Source organism: Leptodactylus fuscus, chromosome 7 (genome assembly GCF_031893055.1).
Source record: "Leptodactylus fuscus isolate aLepFus1 chromosome 7, aLepFus1.hap2, whole genome shotgun sequence".
NCBI classification, from domain to species: Eukaryota; Metazoa; Chordata; class Amphibia; order Anura; family Leptodactylidae; genus Leptodactylus; species Leptodactylus fuscus.
This window is the reverse complement of record NC_134271.1, coordinates 31,570,803-31,590,148: the sequence shown is the minus strand read 5'-3', so window position 1 is coordinate 31,590,148 and position 19,346 is coordinate 31,570,803. Positions and strand designations below refer to the sequence as shown.

The 19,346-nt window shown below is 42.9% G+C and overlaps 1 protein-coding gene and 1 non-coding gene across 2 annotated transcripts; both read right to left on the bottom strand.

Moving 5' to 3' along the window:
• Window positions 1-8,126: 8,126 nt before the first annotated feature.
• LOC142212587 (forkhead box protein A4-like) lies at window positions 8,127-11,930 on the bottom strand. Its single transcript, XM_075280550.1, has 2 exons — window positions 11,862-11,930; window positions 8,127-9,260 (listed from the first exon to the last, which is right to left on the bottom strand). Exons 1-2 carry the CDS (start codon window positions 11,928-11,930, stop codon window positions 8,127-8,129), a joined length of 1,203 nt encoding a protein of 400 aa, XP_075136651.1.
• A 5,221-nt stretch (window positions 11,931-17,151) lies between these two features.
• TRNAQ-UUG (transfer RNA glutamine (anticodon UUG)) lies at window positions 17,152-17,223 on the bottom strand. Its single transcript has one exon. It is a non-coding gene; the product is annotated as a tRNA-Gln (tRNA).
• Window positions 17,224-19,346: the final 2,123 nt, after the last annotated feature.

The window sequence follows — 19,346 nt, the reverse complement described above, 5'->3', positions numbered from 1 at the left end:
CGTATCTTTATTATAAAACATTCTGTCCTAATCTCCTTCCCCATCTGAGTCACCTATTTAACTCTTTCCTTCAGAGCGCTCCTATTCCGCCATCTATGCTTCACTCCCACATTATGCTAGTTCCGAAACCTCACAAGGACCACCAAGAGTTCGCTAATTACCACCCCATCTCTCTCCTCAACACTGACTTGAAGCTTTTTACTAAGATTCTGGCTAACAGGCTTAACATGTGGCTCTCATCTCTAGTTCACAAGGACCAAGTGGGTTTTGTTCCTTGTCGTCGGGTAGGAGAGAACACTAGAACTTGATAGATATGGACTTGATAGATGTGGCCAATCGTTCTGCTATTCCTACTCTCCTCTTGGGCCTAGATGCAGAAAAAGGTTTTGACCACCTTAACTGGTTGTTTATGACTGCTACTCTTAAGAGATTTAGGTTTTCACCCACCTACGCTGCATCCCATTCTGGGCTACCTTGCAGGCCTATACGAAGTGGGTCGAGATAGAGAAGCTTTGGTTGGCTCCGATCCACCCCAATGTGTTTCTGTGGTCCCGTTCCCCTTCCCCCAGCACCCCTCCTGGGACCCATTCACTTCACGCGAGCTATCTGGCTCACTTGTTCTAAACTCTTCCCTTTAGCATCCCCGTGTTCTTCCATGATTTCTTTTTTTGGTTTAATCCTCTTTTCCCTGGGGGTCTCATGGCAGCGATGATACGACCTTGGAGTCAGCTGGGCCTCTTTCATGTTGCTGATTTGGTGGACCCGCTGACCTTGGAGCTCAGGTCCTTTGACTACTTTACCTCGAAGCTATGCTTGCCCTCCTCAGAGTGGTTCTACGGCCAGCAGATTGTCCACTTGGTGTCTTAATTTAGCTCCTTGAGGGTATTGCCACCTACTGCCTTCGAGAAGGTGTCGGGCGGGTACCTCTATGGTTGGGTTGATAACTATTTATGGACTTCTCTCCTCTCTTGAGGGGTACCCTCCTATCTCCCATAAGTACGAGGCAGATCTCACCCAGACAGTAGCAAATTATTTATTAAGTACTCTACTTGTTACGTTTTGTGTGACACAGTATAAAACTACTTGTGCACTGGTACCATACCCCCACACTGCTCCATTTCCTCAACCCTAATATTCCCTCCCAATGCCACACACACACACACACACACGCACGCACACACACACCTTTTAGTCGATATTGCTTGTCAATTGACTCATACTTTGACTTGTACTTGTTTGGTTCCTTTTTGTTTTATTTGTAAAATTTACAAAAATATTCAACAAAAATTAGTAAAATAAAAATCTGGGGACCTATCAAACATGAAGATCCAGATACAACTTCCTCCCTTTCAGCCCTAACTGTATCTATTGGTGGTTTGAAGGTAACAGATATAATACCGGCCTATTGGCTCTTTGCTACCTGAGGCAGACTTGACACGCTGCCATTGTCACACAATAGTTATAACACAGGTTTTAAGAATTCTTATTACTGTATTACTTCGGTATCAGAAATCAACACACTAACATTACCAAAACTAACCAACTAGGAGAATAACTTCACATCTTCTGCTCGGTGGATGGATAAACACCGCAGATAGCTGAGTACTGGACTTTGGCTATCTTTGGCACGCCCATTGAAGTAAATGAGAGCATGGATTGTCCATCCACTAAGCGTCACGCTTATATTCAGCCTGGCTGTGGTCAACCTGAATTCCCAGGGAAGGAAGGGGGGAGGGGTGGTTAGGAACAATTTTCAGGCCCAGTTGGGGGTCTCAGCAGACAGACCCCCCATCAATCAGGTATGCATCCTCTATCATTTAGATGAATACAGTACAGTACCATTTTGTGACTTACAGGTGACGTCTCTGACTAATCACTCACATTTCCCAGGTCTTCCTTTTGGACCGTCACGACCACTTCTTCCAGCTGTGACTTGTCTCTGAAAAATGAGTAGCCAAATATGTCTGTGTTGCACAGTTTACATACATTGTCCTCACCTACACAAAGCCCCATCCTGTTGCTATCCCAATTATGAAATATATGATATGACCCCCCCCCCCCCCCATAATGAATAATACCCCCAAGTGCCTCTTTATACCAATAATGTAATGTAACTACAGCTTCGTCTTATACACATCTATCTGACAAGACTGTAATTACCTCCCACGGTCACTATAGAAAGACAGCAGGTGATATAAACAGGCACCATGGCCCCTTCAAACTGCTGATCGGGGAGGGGGCCTACTGATCTCTGTAAAGCCCCATTGCCCCCTTAAAAGGGTTGTCCAGAATTACCACTTTTTTAATGAGGCCAGAAAAGGCGTTCTGGTTTTTTCCAGCACTTCCCAGTCCTGCTGCTCCAGTGGCTTCTTCCAGCAGAAGTCCCCACAGCACTGTAACGTCCCTGATAGAAATAAACACCGGAACAGCAGAACTGGACAGTAGGAGGACATTGAAGCACAAGGGACATGTGACCTGACAGGACGCATGCAGATCAGCACCCCTCCATGCCTCTCCTCCTGGCTGTGGCAGATAGTGCCACCTGGAGCAGCAGTCTCACTTTGCCTCAGAGGTGCACCCCTGTATATAGTGCCCACATAACACTGCCAAAATTGATCAGAAAATTCTGTCATGTAATGCCCCCCGAAAAAAAACTATACTAGGGGTTTTCAAGGACTTCGGTTATCAATTAAAGATTGGAAGGGGATTGACACCCAAATACTGAAGAGGCTACAGTGCTCACCTGAATGCTGCAACCTCTACAAACACTGCAACCTATTCACGAGAAGGGGATTGAGCTGCGATCAGGCCATATGACCAATGAACCTTACTTCACATGACCAATAAAGCTGCTTTAAACAGCTGATCCATGTGGATCACAGGTGTCAGACCCTAGAGAACCTTCAATTGATGAACACTCCTAAGGATAGGTCATCAGTTTAAAAGTCCTGTAAAACTCCTTTAAGTTCCTAATCCTGCCAAAGAATTCTTATTATAAGCACAATAATAGGGGACCAATGCAATTCCTCGTGGATCTCCAAATCAGAAATGACTAGAAGCATAGATCCTCATCCTACATGTATTCAGTAAAATATTTTATTCAAACTGGTAAAATATTGATCTAGAAAAAAAAAAAAAAAAACACACATAAAAGGCCGTAAATGGTCCCTAACACCCTAAAGAAAAAAAGACTCCCGCCCTAACAAGGGTGGTGCCACTGCTAACCCAACAATTGCCCCAAATGCATCTCCTTCCGATGTGTTTCACAGCCGTTTTGCGGGTGCTCCTCAGAGGATAGTGATGGAGATGGAGTTGTAGTCTCTTGATACAGGAACCATTGAGTCCAAAAGACTATAACCCCATCTCCATACTATCCACTGAGGAGCGCCTGCAATAGGACTGCAAAACACATCATAAGGAGATGTATTTAGGGCATTTGTAGAGTTAGCAATGGGAGCAGTTTTTCATTGGGGTGTTAGGAATTTTTTCGGACTATAAGACGCACTTTTTTTCCCCAAAATTTGGGGGGAAAAGAAGGGTGCGTCTTATAGTCTGAATGTGGCGCCTGGCACCCGCCGTAATAGAGGGGCGGAAGCCGGCAAGGGATAGACGCCGGGGCCTGAGACATCGCTGCGCTCCTCTGCCCTGCATGAAGCCAGCAGCGGCAGGGGCGATGCTATTCCGCTCCTCCGTCCCCCCACCACTGGCTTCATGCAGGGCAGAGGAGCGCAGCGATGTCTCAGGCCCCGGCACCTGTGCTGGCGTCTATCCCTTGCCGGCATCCGCCTCTCTAGTACAGCGGATGCCGGGTCAGTATCGGTGGCCCCTTCTCCCCCGGGGCCGGTCCCCACTGGCCCCGTACCTGCGAAGTTGCAGGCCGGCTCCTGCGCGGCGATATCGCAGGAGCCGACCTGTTCGGGTGACAGCCGGGAGCCTAATGAGGCTCCCAGGCCTGTCACGGCTATATTAGTATTGCGGCTGGGTCTATGACCAGCCGTAATACTAATAGACAGAATGTCCCATAGACGGCAATACAGTTGTATTGCCGTCTATGGGACTTGCAATCAAGTGACCGCAGGTTCAAGCCCCCGGGGGGGAATAAAATAGTAAAAAAAAAAAAAAAAAAAGAGCTTTAAAAATATATAATAAAAATATGACAAAGTTCTAAATCACCTCCTGTCCCTAGAATATATATATATAAAAGTAGAAAATCATATGTCATAAACCGTCGGGTTTTTTTTCAATACAAGGTGATCTAAGCAATAGATATTCCCCAAAATGGTATAACTAAAAAGTACTTCTGGCCCCGCAAAAAAAAACCTCTATGCATCCCCGTACAGCTGCAGGGTCACCTGTCAATGTGGCCTTGCAGCTGTTGCAAAACTACAACTCCCATATATTAAATATTTTACCATTTTTTGCTTCAGAATTTTTTTTCCCCTATTTTCCTCCTCTAAAACCTAGGTGCGTCTTATAGTCCGAAAAATACGGTAATTATTATAACCCATTATTTCCTCTATATCCCAGAGTTATATGGTCTCACAATCGTTGGTAAACTGGCAAATAACGTATTTATTCCAACATTTTTCATGATAGTTTTTAGGACTAGATCAATATTTTAACTGTTTGATTAAATGCAGGGGCATAACTACCGTAGAGGCAGCTGCCACAGGGCCCGGGCCATTAGAGGGGGCCCGGTGACCGCCGCTATTGCTGCGTTGTTTTTTTTTCCGTTTTTTTAATAGGCTGTTACGGGCCCTATTCAGTTGCCGATCCTGGCTGGGCCGGGATCAGTAAGTGACACCGCGGGCCTCACAAATACTATCATTATACTCGGGGGTCTTTGCAGACCCCCCGAGTATAATGATCGGAGGCCCAAGAGAGGTAAGGGAACGTAACAAACACTGTTACTTACCTCTCCATGATCCTGCCAGGCCTCCTTCCTGACATCACATGAACCTGGGTCATGTGACGTCTGGCGTCATTTCAGAAGGATGGCAGCGGAGAAGACAGCGTAGGAGCTGGGGGACAGGTAAGAAACAGTAATTTTTTATGTTTTTATTCCCCCGGGTCTCCGATTATTATACTCTGGGGTCTGAAAAGGGCCATGTCAAAAGTTCGCCACGGGGCCCCGCCATTCCTAGTTACACCACTGATTAAATGTAAAGTTTTACTGAATTCTTGTGTGATGAGGATCTGTGCTTCTAGTTGTTACTGCTAAGGAAAGTCTTGAAAATATTTTGAGACCATGGCTCCTTAAAGGGATCTTTCAAACACTTTTTTTTCCTGACTAACGCGTCGGAATAACCTTAAGAAAGGCTATTCTTTTCCTACCTTTCATTGTGTTCTACTCCCCGCCGTTCACCTAAAAATCAGGTTTTTTCTCGGTATGTAAATGAGTTCTCGCAGCACTGGTGGCGTCCCCAATGCTGCGAGAGAACCCTCTCCAGCGCCGCCTCCATCTTCGTCAGCAACGTCCTCTTCATCCTCTTCTTCTGGCGCAGGTTTCAGACTTCTAGGCCTCGGGCAGAGCAGACTGTGCATGCCCACAGCCACAAGAAAATGGCCGCTTACACAGTATTGTAAGCAGCCATTTTCTCGTGGCCTGTGGGCATGCGCAGTCTGCTCTGCTGAGGACCGAAGCCTAGAAGTCTGAAATCTGCACCGGAAGAAGATTGGTGAAGAGGATGTTGCTAATGAAGATTAAAGCGGGGCTGGATAAAGATCTCTCACAGCATTGGGGATGCCCCCAGTGCTGCGAGATAACTCATTTGCGTACCGACAAAAAAACGTGATTTTAGGTGATCGGTTGTTGGAGAAGATTAGCCTTTAAGGCTATTCTGCCATTTTTTGGAAAAAAAAAAAAAAGTGTTTGAAAGATAGAAGCCCTTTAAAGGGACCTATCATTAGAATTAGAGATGAGCGCGTACTGTTCGGATCAGCCGATACGAACAGCACGCTCACATAGAAATGAATGGACGTAGCCGACACGCGGGGGGTTAAGCGGCCGGCGTCAAAGCGGAAGTACCAGGTGCATCCATTCATTTCTATGGTGCGTGCTGTTCGGATCGGCTGATCCGAACAGTACGCGCTCATCTCTAATTAGAATCCCTTTAACAAAGTACACATAGAAGAATAGCCTTTAAGGCTATGCCACTTACCTTTCTTTTTCTGATGCACGCTGCCGTTCCTGAGAAGTTTCTTATTTCTTCCATATGTAAATGAGTTTTCAAACAGCATAGGGGTCGTCCCCTGTGCTGTCTGAAAATTCTCCAGTGATGCCTCTGACACAGAGAGTGGTTGGCAGACTACCACACAGTCAAGTCTTCATCCAAAAGCGCTGACTGCGCATGTCCGTTGGCAGTTTTCCTGTAGCCTCATACACGAGCTCTCGTTCAGCCACTGGAAAATGGCCGACGGACATGTGCAGTCGGCACTTTTGGATGAAAATGCAACTGAAGACACGGTGAAGAGGCAGCTAGTAGAAGACGGAGGCACTGCTGGAGAGTTTTCAGACAGCACAGGGGACGCCCCCTGTGCAGTATGAAAACTCATTTACATATGGAAGATATACATTTTTCAGAAACAGCTGTGCGGATCAGAAAAAGTTGTGTATTTCGTTAAAGAAAAAAGGAGGATTCTAATGATAGAATCTCTTTAATACTGCATATACAGCCTACACAAGACCATATAGTGCAAATATAAACTCTTCATCCTACCCACCTACTGAAACTAACTATATATAACCGTAATATATATCAATACATGAAGAGGTGGCTGTGCTTGTGTCTGGCTCTCTCTATTGAAGTCAATGGAGAGAACCATGCAAGCAGTAGAGATGAGCGAACAGTAAAATGTTCGAGGTTCGATATTCGTTTCGAGTAGCCCCTCAATATTCGACTACTCTAATCGAATATCGAACCCTATTATAGTCTATGGGGGGGAAAATGCTCATTTCAGGGGTAGGCAACATGCGATCAAATTATACTTACCAAGTCCACGAGTGAGGGTCGGGCTGGATCCTCCGATAAGTCTTCTCCTTGCAGCATCCTCGCGGCATCTTCTGGCTCTGAATTCACTCTGCCAGGCATCGGGCCTGGGCAGAGCCGACTGCGCATGCCCGCACTACAAGCGGACATGCGCAGTCGGCTCTGCCCCGGCCCAATGCCTGGCAGAGTGAATGAAGAGCCGGAAGACGCCGCAGGGAAGCTGCACGGAGAAGACTTCTAAAGGTAGGAGAAGAACCAGCGTTGATTGGCCGACTGTATAGCATTCGGCCAATCAATGCTGGTTCTGCATCGAACTTTTACATTTGAATAGCGAGTGGTACTCGATCGAGTACGAGTATTTCGAATACCGTAGTATTTGATCGAATACCTACTCGATCAAGTACTACTCGCTCATCTCTAGCAAGCAGAGCTCAACACTTTCTGTAACTCCCCTAGAAGACAATGTAGAAAGTGAAGAGGGATGAATATACTCCTTAATCAACAAGTTAAAATATTTTTCTGAATTCTTCATTTAAAGAACATACACAATAAGTTTAATTAAATATATTAATATTAAAAAACACCAATTTGGAAAACAGGATGCATGTAAATTGTCAGATACTCCTAGAAAACAAGTGTTTTACAACGTTAAATACAAAAAAAAAAAAAAAAAAAAAAAAAAAATCCACACAGACGAGACATCACATTTTATATACATTAAAAATAAAAAAAGATAATGTATTGCAGAGATCCAAAAGATCTTGAGTCTAGTTTACGCCTATCAACATTCAGTGCAATAGTATTTTTGTCATTTGGACAGTGAAGACATTTTAGGGACAACGATAAAAAAAAAAAATTAAAAAAATTTAAAAAAAAGAATTTCAGACGGTTTATAAATATAATAGTTCCACACTCTGGTTCCAACAATACAAATGTATCAAAATAAAAAATAAAAACTGGTCACAGCTTATACCAAGTGAAACATCCTTTTTAATGTATAATATTATCAAGTTACATAAAATTATCACTTAAATATAAAAACTTTATAAAAAGAGCAGATACAATGTCCAGTTATCCGATTCGCTTCTAGAAAATGTTAAAACTGTGAAACAGGCCATAAATTAAAATAATTCTATATTACAGTGAGCTAAGTAAAGGCCTGGAATACATATTTGCATAATAATTGGTGGTTTCATTGGTGGTTGTAGGCATGTCCACTCCACTTTTTGGAGTCATGTTGTGATAGTCAGGAGTATAGTTAGGATAGTGAACAAGAGGATTAGCGGTTGAACACATATCCATTTTGCCAGCGTAGGCCTGGGCCTGTTCAGGAGACATCAGTTGATTAATAGAAAATGGGTGTCTACCAGGAAAAGGGTCATGCTTCAGCTGTGGATCTTCTATCATTCCAAGGTAACCATCATTAGGTAAATTTAGGGGATACAAGCCCTGTGATGCTGACCCTCCTTGCTCTGAATCAGGGCTTATGCATGCCGGAGAAGCTCCAGTTGGTTGTGGAAGGTTTGCAAACAAAGAGTCTCTCTCACCACTGTTTGCCACAGCTTTTGGGGACCTGGATGAAGAGCTCTCATCATAGTTAGCAGGAGACTCCTTCAAACCCACAGCCACTTCATCTGCACCTTGATCAGTTTTTTTTTCTACGTCCGAAGACGCAGCTCTGGATCTTTCGCACTTGAACCTCTTTTGTCTTCTCAAGTAGCATCCATTTTCAAACATATTTCCAGACTCTGGGTGAAGAGTCCAGTAAGAACCTTTCCCTGGTTTTTCTGGAGAGCGAGGAACCTTCACAAAGCAGTCATTGAATGACAACGAGTGACGGATAGAGTTCTGCCAACGTTGCTGGTTCTGCCTATAATAAGGGAAGAGGTCAATGATCCATTGGTAAATCTCATTCAGTGTCATCATTTTATTTGGGGATTGTTGAATAGCCATTGTTATAAGTGATATATACGAGTAAGGAGGTTTGGCATGAGAGTAATTCCTTCTGTAGGTTCGAGGATCTCTCTGGTATTCAGCCTCTCCTTGGCAATAGTTGAGCGGGTAAGCAGGCGATGCTGTTGGAGAGGTCATTGGACCTCCCATATTATGTGCCAAAGAGTTATGAGAACTTAGGTTGTTTTGGAGGTTATTGACTGGCCTTGCCATAGTATTGTTCATGTATGATATGGATTGTGGTACTGTGGAGACATCGCTAGACATAAAGGAGTTGGGTTGAAGGCCAGTATTCGTGTGGTGTAATCCAGAGTATACCTAAAAGAAGTAAGACAACCGCATGTAAGCTGAGAAGTTCTGTTTAAGTCATTTCATGTGAGATGAAAATTCTAAAAATATATTTAAAGGGCTTCTGCTAGGAACAGAACCAAATTGAAATGTGTATATTATTAGAAGTTCAAACTTTTGCAGAGCTTTATCAAATTTTCTATAACTATATAGTAGTAAGAGTCTTTTGTCTTGATTAATTACTAGAGATGAGCGAGTACTGTTTGGATCAGCCGATCCGAACAGCACGCTCCATAGAAATTAATGGATGCACCTGGTACTTCCGCTTTGACGGCGGCCGGCCACTTAACCCCCCCCGCGTGCCGGCTACGTCCATTCATTTCTATGTGAGCGTGCTGTTCGGATCGGCTGATCCGAACAGTACTCACTCATCTCTATCAATTACCAATGGCTACAACCATGAATGCTGGAACACATTTATACACCCTTTCACTCACTTCTTTGAGTATCTTTGTGGCATCTGGCGCGCTCTCGGCCTACCCAATGACCTAATTCGCCCTGGGGTGACCCAATCATAGACCTCAGCAAGGACTCCAGGGTACAAGACATCAGGAGAGAGCCAGACACTGCGAGGAGGCTCGAAAGAGATGAGGGAAGAAGAGCAGAGGGTCTCCAGATATCCCAGAGTATAATTATTTACTTGAATGCATGTCGCAGTAGCCATTTTGGTTTGTCTGAGATGAAACTCCATTTGTTCCATTTCATTAAAACACAAACAATTTGGAATATTTGGTTCAAATCTGGCTTGGAACGAAGCAGTTTGCCCATTTCTCGTGTCAAGCTATAGAAAATCCCTGCATTGACAGTCATAGCCATTGGCAGCAGATGAAGACAAAAGTCTGATGCCACAAATATGGGGGATAACATCTATCCTTAGGGAGAGACCACCTATTCAGGTGTGTGGAGACTTATACAGCCATAGAAGCACCCTGAACATCATGCCCGACTTTCCCAGAAGCCTTTACTGCATAATGTGGGGTTTTCACCAAGTTAGTTTCTCAGCTACGGACGGCACCGTTTCTGTCTGATTGGACTTCATCAGCGCAGCCTGTTTACATCTTGGGAGACAGATTTGCATATTCCTCCCATGCTCCCTTGCAGTGGAGCGACTATGGCTGTATAAGTCTCCACACACATGAATAGGTGGTCTCTCCCTAAGGAGTGACGTTATCCCCATAATCTGGTCTCTCACTTCTACCAATTTAGTCCTCTCTAGGCTGCGCTGATGAAGTCCAACCAGACAGAAACGGTGCCGTCCGTAGCTGAGAAACTAACTTGGTAAAAACCCCACATTATGCAGTAAAGGCTTCTGGGAAAGTCGGGCATGATGTTCAGGGTGCTTCCTACAGAGGGCAGCATAACAGAGGCACTGTCTCAGTTTACATCTTGGGAGACAGATTTGCATATTCCTCCCATGGCCACAAATATGGTTAGAGAAAATATGAAAATTCTGGAAAAGTAAATAAAAGTTTACAACTTTGGGGTATTTTGTAATTTAAATGGAAATTTCTACAAATGTAACTATATCACTGTGGAGCAATAGCCCTAGATTATCCTAAACTGGATATAAATAAAAATTTGTCATACAAGGTTTTCAATTTTCAAATTATGAAAAGGTCTTCATTTATGTTGAACTTGGGTGATGGGTCACTGTAGATAAATGGTATTTTCCATGGTAGCTAGAGCTTTTCTGGTTAATATGCATAAAAGGATTACCCTCCCCGCAGTTTCACACTTCCTTCTTTCTTTCAATGGCCTACCAAGTGAACTTGTAGTTTCTAAAGGTATTGGAATAACAATAAGGTTTAATTGCTTTCTAAATGCCATGTTTTACCTTCACAAGACAGACATAAAAGGCCACGTCTTGTGTATTCCTTATTATAGGCTGTCTTAACACAATTTCCTAGAGCAAATGGACAGTCTATCAAATGCAATGTAGTATCCATGTAGGAAACCTCACAGCAGAAAAGGAAGTACCAATGTAAGACTTATATAAAGTATCCATGCCAGAAGAGTCTAGTTTGTAGATTCATTACATTGAGGTCTATGGAGCTGTATACACAACAGTTCCCTAATATATTTTATTCATGGAATTACTCGTATCAGAGCAGAGTTATCCTTATACACTGCTGGAGAGCTATGTGAATTTGCCATAAACATCATTTACAAACTTATAAGTCAATGCAATGAGAAACTGCATACAACTAGAACAGTCTTCGGTCTTTGCCGAGTAGTGCCTTCCTTGAAGTTGCCTTATATATGTATTTTTAATTCACTTAGTGACAGTATTAGGAATCTACTTATTTGACGTATCAAGCCATTGTATAAGACCCCTCGAATAGTTGTGTACTTAAATATATATATATTATACACACATATATACACACACACACACACACACACACACACACACACTACCTTTTATCTGATTAAAAAAATTTAAGAAAATCCAGTGACTCATGAACCTATATGAATATTTAACGCCATCAGAACAGACGATCTCAATAGATAACCATAGTTGCTAAGACTTCAATTTGCACCAATTCTGAAGACGTAGAGGAAGCATCTTACCTCATTCTCCGAGTAAACAGCGTTCCAGTCCATTGGATCCTTCAACTCCAGTTTGACTCTATTCAGCATGGTTTGACTTCAGCCCTGTTGACTTGTATCCTCTCTAGAAAACGTTTGGTGTTCCCCCAAACCCAGGGTATTGCTAGAGAAGTTTCTTCTAGTCTTGACTCCAAATGTTTGCCCCTGCAAAACAATCCCTTGAGAAATTTAACTAAAAGCCCAACTGGTCATTTAAATAGGCCTTTCCCACTAGAAGTCTCCTCCCTCTTTCCTCAATTTCCCTATGACCTCTACACCGACTACCTGCAGTGCTAAATCACTTAAAGACAAAGGAAGTTCGTAAGAACCCCCCTGACTCCTTTCATTCACACACGCCTCCTACCCAGCTCGTTTTCAATCACTAGTCTGTTTCATCAAAATGCTAATAGGATCAAGGAGTTCTCCATCCTTAAAGTTGTAGGGTCAGGGTGGCATTTTCTTTCTAGAAATGCATTGTCAAAAAAGCTCTTCCTGTCTCAATTTCAGGAGATCTATATTGTGGGAATTCTCATTTAACAGAAACTTCACCTGACCACCATGAAGTGAAAATGAAGTGGAACTCCCTGTCCTACATGCCTTCTTCCAATAGAGGCTCAGTCAACTCCTTGTAGAATTTTGTTGCATTCGTAAGAGAGGTATCTGACTGTACCAAACTAACATTGCAGATATACTGTATAAAGTATTATCCCTCCACTACTGAGTAACATTTGTGCATTACTTTAAATTTATAGACCAGTGATTCGTAACTAGGGAGCCAATGGGAAGATGGCCGCCTCTAGCTTCCTGCTCCACCAAAGTGATTTCGGTGGTTTGGTGTAGGCCTACTGCATCAAGTTGGAGACAAGTGGAGGAGAGCTCCATCAGAATGGTGCATTTACTACTGATGGTGGTGGGTAATGATAAAAGATCAATTTTAATATGTGTTGCATAGGATGTATAGGGTGGAGGGCATTCATATGGTGCAGTAAAAATTGCTTATAAATTTTGTGCAGATTTTGGTAATTTTAAATAAAAAAATAGTAAAATGTTTAACACATTTCAGCTGTAAATTCAAAAACCACACACTTTACAGGAGTGACCACATTGTATATAACAGTTTCCCAAATTTTTCAGTTATTTCCACACTGAATTATCAGTTCCATTTATTAAAGTATGTTAAAGGGGTTGTCCCATCAAAAGGATCCTATCCATACTGCTTGTTAATGTGGATGTAAGACTTTTCCTAAATACATTGCTTCAGCAAAACTGCTTTGTTTGTCCACTATCTTACTTTATTCAATTCATTGTTGACACAGCCCTTGACTTAGCTGCTCAAAAGTCAAGTGATGTATCTGCCTGCTCAGGGGGGAGGGGCTAAGTGCACGGGAGCCAGCCTGTGTTTCTAGCTATTCCTGTGTCTACACCACATGACCTAGCTTCTGTTCTCCCAGTTATCAGGCTAGTTAATTCAATTGTGTTCATTATGGCAGAGACAGGCAGTCTTTGTATGTAACAGAATGGAGTTGCTCCTGCCTGTACTTCATAGTCCAATAGTTTGCATATAGTGTTGTTTGAGGATCTTTGATGACATCACAGGCCCTTCAGCCGCCCCATAGGCGGAGCTACATGCTAATTTGGGGCGGAGCTAAACAGCAGGTTGCATGTGAAACCGACCAAATGACACAAGAAAACAGGAAGAAATAATAATAATACATTTTATTTCTATAGACATTATAAAGAAGATTTTACAGCAGTGAAGACTGGTGAGTATGCGACGTGGGAACACCCCTTTAACATACAAAAACTGGAGATTTAGATAGTTGTCTACCATAGCCTACAGTTTCAATATTGACATTATAGTGGGAAAAAGTCTATTGTACGGTCTACCTCGTAACTGTTCAGACACCAGTTAAAACGGAGTTTGACAGAAAATCTATTTTTTTCCCCTTGGTCAAAAACATCCGTTGTGGGACAGTTTTACTATAGTTGATGCAAATCCTCTGATGTACTAAGTGTGTTTCTACATAACCTGTTTTTGATCAGGTTTTTTTTGGCTTTCTAATGTATTTATAATGCACAAAACAGGAGTAGATCCTGGCACTGAAAGTCTAATGGGCACAGCATACTTTGCTTTTTTGTGATCCAGTTTTGAAGCTAAAACCAGAACAAAACCATGATCAAAAAAAGACTGTGTAAGGGCATCTGAACTCATCCACTACATGGAGGCAAATATTCATCCAGTTGTAAAGTTGGCCATTGACTTGACTTTTATGGTCAATCTGAATGAATTTAGAAATATTCCAGTATATTCTACAAGTGATCTGATATTGAAGTTCCCAAGTAGGATTAATAAATTATACAAGTTGTAATAAAAATTAAAAAAATTATTATATATATATATATATATATATATATATATATATATATATATATATATATACACACACACACACACACACACACACACACCGTATTTTTCGGACTATAAGACGCACTTTTTTTCCCCCAAATTTCGGAGGAAAATGAGGGTGCGTCTTATAGTCTGAATGTGGGAGGAGGAGCGGATTTACAGCATGGCCGCGCTACTGCCACCGCTGGTTTTCTTCAGCGGCAGGAGCGTGACAATACTGCAGGCCCCGGCAGCTAAGACACTCTCCAGCATCCGCCGGTCTATTACAGCAGATGCCGGGGACTGTCTTAGCTGCCGGGGACTGCAGATTGCCACGCTCCTGCCGCTGAAGAAAACCAGCGGTGGCAGTAGTGCGGCCATGCTGTAAATCCGCTCCTCCTCCGCATGTCCCGGCAGTCAGTTGGACCGGCCCCATACCTTTAGTGATGCAGGCCGGCTCCTGCACAGCGAGGCCGCAGGAGCCGACCTGTTCCGATGACAGCTGGGAGCCTAATGAAGGCTCCGAGGCCTGTCAGATATATATTACTATCGCGGCTGGTCTATGACACTCCGCGATAGTAATGTATAGAATCTCCCATAGACGGCAATACACTTGTATTGCCGTCTATGGGACTTGCAATCAAATGATTGCAGGTTCAAGCCCCCTAGGCAGGGGATAATAAAATAGTAAAAAAAAAATTAAAAAAAAAAATAAAAGTTCACCTCCTTTCCCTAGAATACATATAAAAGTATAACATGACTGTGAAACATACACATTAGGTATCCCTGTGTCTGAAAATGCCCGGTCTACTAATATTTTTATGTACAGTGAACGTCAAAATCAAAAGCGCTAAACCGCCGGGTTTTTCTCTCTGTTTTGCCTCTGAATTAAATAAAAGGTGATTAAGCAATAAACATTTCCCAAAATGGTATAACTAAAAAGTACACCTGGCCCCACAAAAAAAAACGCCCTATACATCCCCGTACAGCTGCAGGGTCACCTGTCAATGTGGCCTTGCAGCTGTTCCAAAACTACAACTCCCATACATTAAATATTTTACCATTTTTTGCCTGAAATTTTTTTCCCCCTATTTTTCTCCTCTAAAACCTGGGTGCATCTTATAGTCCGAAAAATACGATAAATACGAGATATAGATATATATAGATATAGAATATATATATATATATATATATATATATATATATATATATATATATATATATATATATTATTTTTTTTATTTTTTTTTAAATTGTAATTTTTAATTGTATTCCCCACTATATACACATTTCAATTTCTCTCGTGGAATATCTTTAAATATTTTACATAACATACATGTCAAACTTTACGAAGACAGTTACAAGGATGCACCATTTATCTTTCCTTAAAGGGGTTGTCCCATCTCAAGGATCCTATCTATACTAGTAGCTTATGTAAACTGAAGACTTTTCCTAAATATATTGCTTTAGAAATACTGCTTTGTTTGCCTGCTATGTGAACTTATTCCTCCCATAAACAAACACGACCAGAACCATGACTTATAGGACAAGTGACATCACTTACTCGCTGCTCTTGCCAGCAGAACAATCTGTTCAGCTTTTTGCAGTTTTGCTGATAACAGACTTGGCTTTATCTCTCTATGTAAACACACTGATAACACAGTCTATTCTGTACAAGTATCTGCATATTATCTTATCTGCATAAGTGTTTGAGACTTCTCAGGCCCATTCAGCAAGGTGGGGGGGGGGGGGGGGGGGAGGAGGAGAAATACAGGAAGTGAGAAGAAGAGACTGCAGGCAGAAAGCTGAAACACTGAGATGGGAGAACCCCTTAAAATATTGGTACCACATCAGCTACCGTGTAATCTTGTCACTGACTATTACAAGATAGGCGAAGGGTCTCCTATAATCTGGTAACAGGGGACTAGATCTCTTTATCCTTCAAAATAGTTCAAGCAGAAGGTATAAAAGTATCTAATAAACATCAGTTTAATAGCATATAAAAGTTCCTTCATATGTAAAAAGGGGGTTAGTTATATTACATTTTCCTTTTTTTTCCTTATGGTAGAGTTGGAAGGGACCTCAAGGGCCATCGGGTCCAACCCCCTGCGAGTGCAGGTTTTCCTAAATCATCCCAGCTATATGTTTATCCAGATTCCGCTTGAAGATTTCCATTGATGGAGCGCCCACCACCTCCCGTGGCAGCCTATTCCACTCTCTCACTACCCTCACTGTCAGAAAGTTTTTCCTAATGTCTAATCTGTATCTCTTTCCCTTTAGTTTCATCCCATTGCTTCTTGTACTTCCTTGTGCTAATGAGAATAGGGTAGATCCCTCTGCACTGTGACTACCTTTCAGATATTTGTAGACTGCTATTAAATCTCCCCTTAGCCTTCTCTTCTGCAAACTAAACAATCCCAGTTCTTTTAGCCGCTCCTCATAGGACATGGTTTGCAGACCTTCCACCATTTTGGTTGCTCTTCTCTGGACTTGCTCCAATATATCGATGTCTTTCTTGAATTGAGGCGCCCAGAACTGTACACAGTATTCCAGGTGTGGTCTGACCAGGGAAGAGTACAGCGGAATAATGACCTCTCTTGATCTTGATCTTAATACATCCCAGAATTTTATTAGCCTTTTTTGCAGCAGCACCGCACTGTTGGCTCATGTTGAATTTGTGATCTACTATTATGCCCAAGTCCTTTTCCCCTATGCTATCACTTAGTTCTATTCCTCCCATACTATATATGTTTTTTACATTTCTGTTACCCAGATGTAGAACTTTGCATTTGTCCCTGTTAAATACCATTTTGTTCGCCTCAGCCCATTGTTCCAGTGTGTCTAAGTCCTTTTGAATACACTCTCTAAACTTTGATCAGCCGAAGGTTCCACTGAGATTTGAACTCAGATCGCTGGATTCAAAGTCCAGAGTGCTAACCATTACACCATGGAACCTTGGACCTCCCAATCAAAATCCTTGATTAATGCCTCTCGTTTAGGGTTGCAAGATAATGGATAAGATGTACCGTATATACTCGAGTATAAGCCAAGGCCCCTAATCTTACGACAAAACAACTGGGAACACTTACTCGAGTGTAAGCCGGGGGGGGCTGGGGGAATCCATCATTGCAGATAAAACGTCTGGACATGTGCATTACAGCTTAGTAACTCCATGTGTCTCATAGTAATAGCAGTTAACCCCATCATGTCCCTCACTTTAACCCCCTGTGTGCCTCACATAAGAGTTACTGATATGTGGGACATATGGAGGTAATAATTAGGTATCTTCATAATTAAAGTCCTTTGTCAGTACCCCCATATGTGTCACATATTGGTAATGCTAATATGGGGCACACAGCACCGCACCTCTAAGGAGGCGAGGTGAGGTGCCCGCCTCAGGCGATTATTTTTTTTTTCTTTGAACCAGCGCAGGAGTGCTGCCGCTCTCCTTGCGCTGGTTCAGACGTCTACTTATCAGCGTAGGCGGCGTCATCACGCCGCTTACGCCGATACACAGACGTCTGCCGGGAGAAGATGATGTGGGAGCAGGAGCATCAGCATCAAGGTCAGTATGTATAAGGACTTTTTTTGTTTGTTTTTTTAATAGGCCGCTACCTGCTGGAATATCCCCAGCAAGTAGCAGCCTATTTACCAACCTCCCCGCACCTGCTCACTGCCACCCCCGCTTCCCCTTGTACTATACGCCGCGGAGGGTTGCAGGGAGCAGGCCCGGGGCCTTCTCAGACCCCAGAGTATAATAATCGGAGCCCCAGGGGAGGGGAGGTTACATAATAAACACTGTTACTGAGTGATACTCGCCTCTCCGGGATCCGATGTTACTCTTAGTAGGCTTCGGGCCTATATGGTAATGTCCCAGACTGTTATGGAGCTATTCACTGTTGAAAACGCTATTTGGCATTGAGATCGAACTGCAGATCTCAATTCCCAACAGCGTTTCAACAGTGAATCGCTCCAAAACGGTACATCCAATCATCAAGTTCTTTTCTTACCTTTCTTTTTCTGATCCACACATCCGTCTTGAGGAGTTACTTCTTTCTTCCATATGTAAATGAGCTTTCAGACAGCACAGGGGGAATTCCCTGTGCTGTCAAAAACTCTCCAGCAATGTCTTTTTTTTTTTTTTTCTAGACTGTGTCTTCGCTGGGTCATTGGCCGCACCTTCAGCCAAAAGCGTCAACTGCACATGTGTGGCAGCCTTTTTCCTTTGGCCAATCAGGCGCTCGTGTAAGGGCTCATTCACACAGGCACTAAAGAGGCGGATTATGGCGCGTAATCCACGTCATAATCCACCCCCTCACAATGGTGGTCTATGTAGACCGCCAGGCTACTTTTTTCCCCGTGAGTGGCATACTGCCGCTTACAGAAAAAAAAGAAGCGGCTGCCCTTATTTCAAGCGGCAGCAACCTCTGGAGTTGGCCCGTTCATTTGAGCCTGCTCCGGAGGGGGAAGCCACGACAGTTGTGGCAGACAGGTTTTGACCCGAGAGTGACATGGCTCCCCGTGTCACAGTCTGTGCCAAAATCCGTCATACTGCCCCCCGTGTGAACTTAGCCTAAGAGGCCACAGGAAAATAGCCGCTGAACATGTGCAGTCGGCACTTTTGGCTGAAGATGTGGCCGATGACCTGGTGAAGAGGCGGTCCCAGAGAAGAAGACAAACGCCCCGTTATGTTTGTGCAAAGGGGAACACCCCCTATGCTGTCTGAAAGTTCATTTACATATGGAAGAAGCAAGAAGTTTCTCAGGAAGGGCTGCACAGATCAGAAAAAGGGAAGGGAAGAATAGCCTTTAGGGTTATTCCAATGTATATTTAGTTAAAGGGATTTTAATGATAAAATCCCTTTAACTGGAGCAGGAACTGGAAAATAAAAAAAAAAAAAAAAAAAAAAAAAAAAAAAAACACGTTTTGCTGGATCTTTCCAAAAATTCTGCAGCTGATTCGGAGGGTTGTGGCTTGAGACTCCCCACTGGTTAGACTTCCATTTGGGCCTAATCATTGGTGGAAGCCACAATAGAATGCCGATACCGTGCACCATGAGCAGAAAATAGTTACTCCAA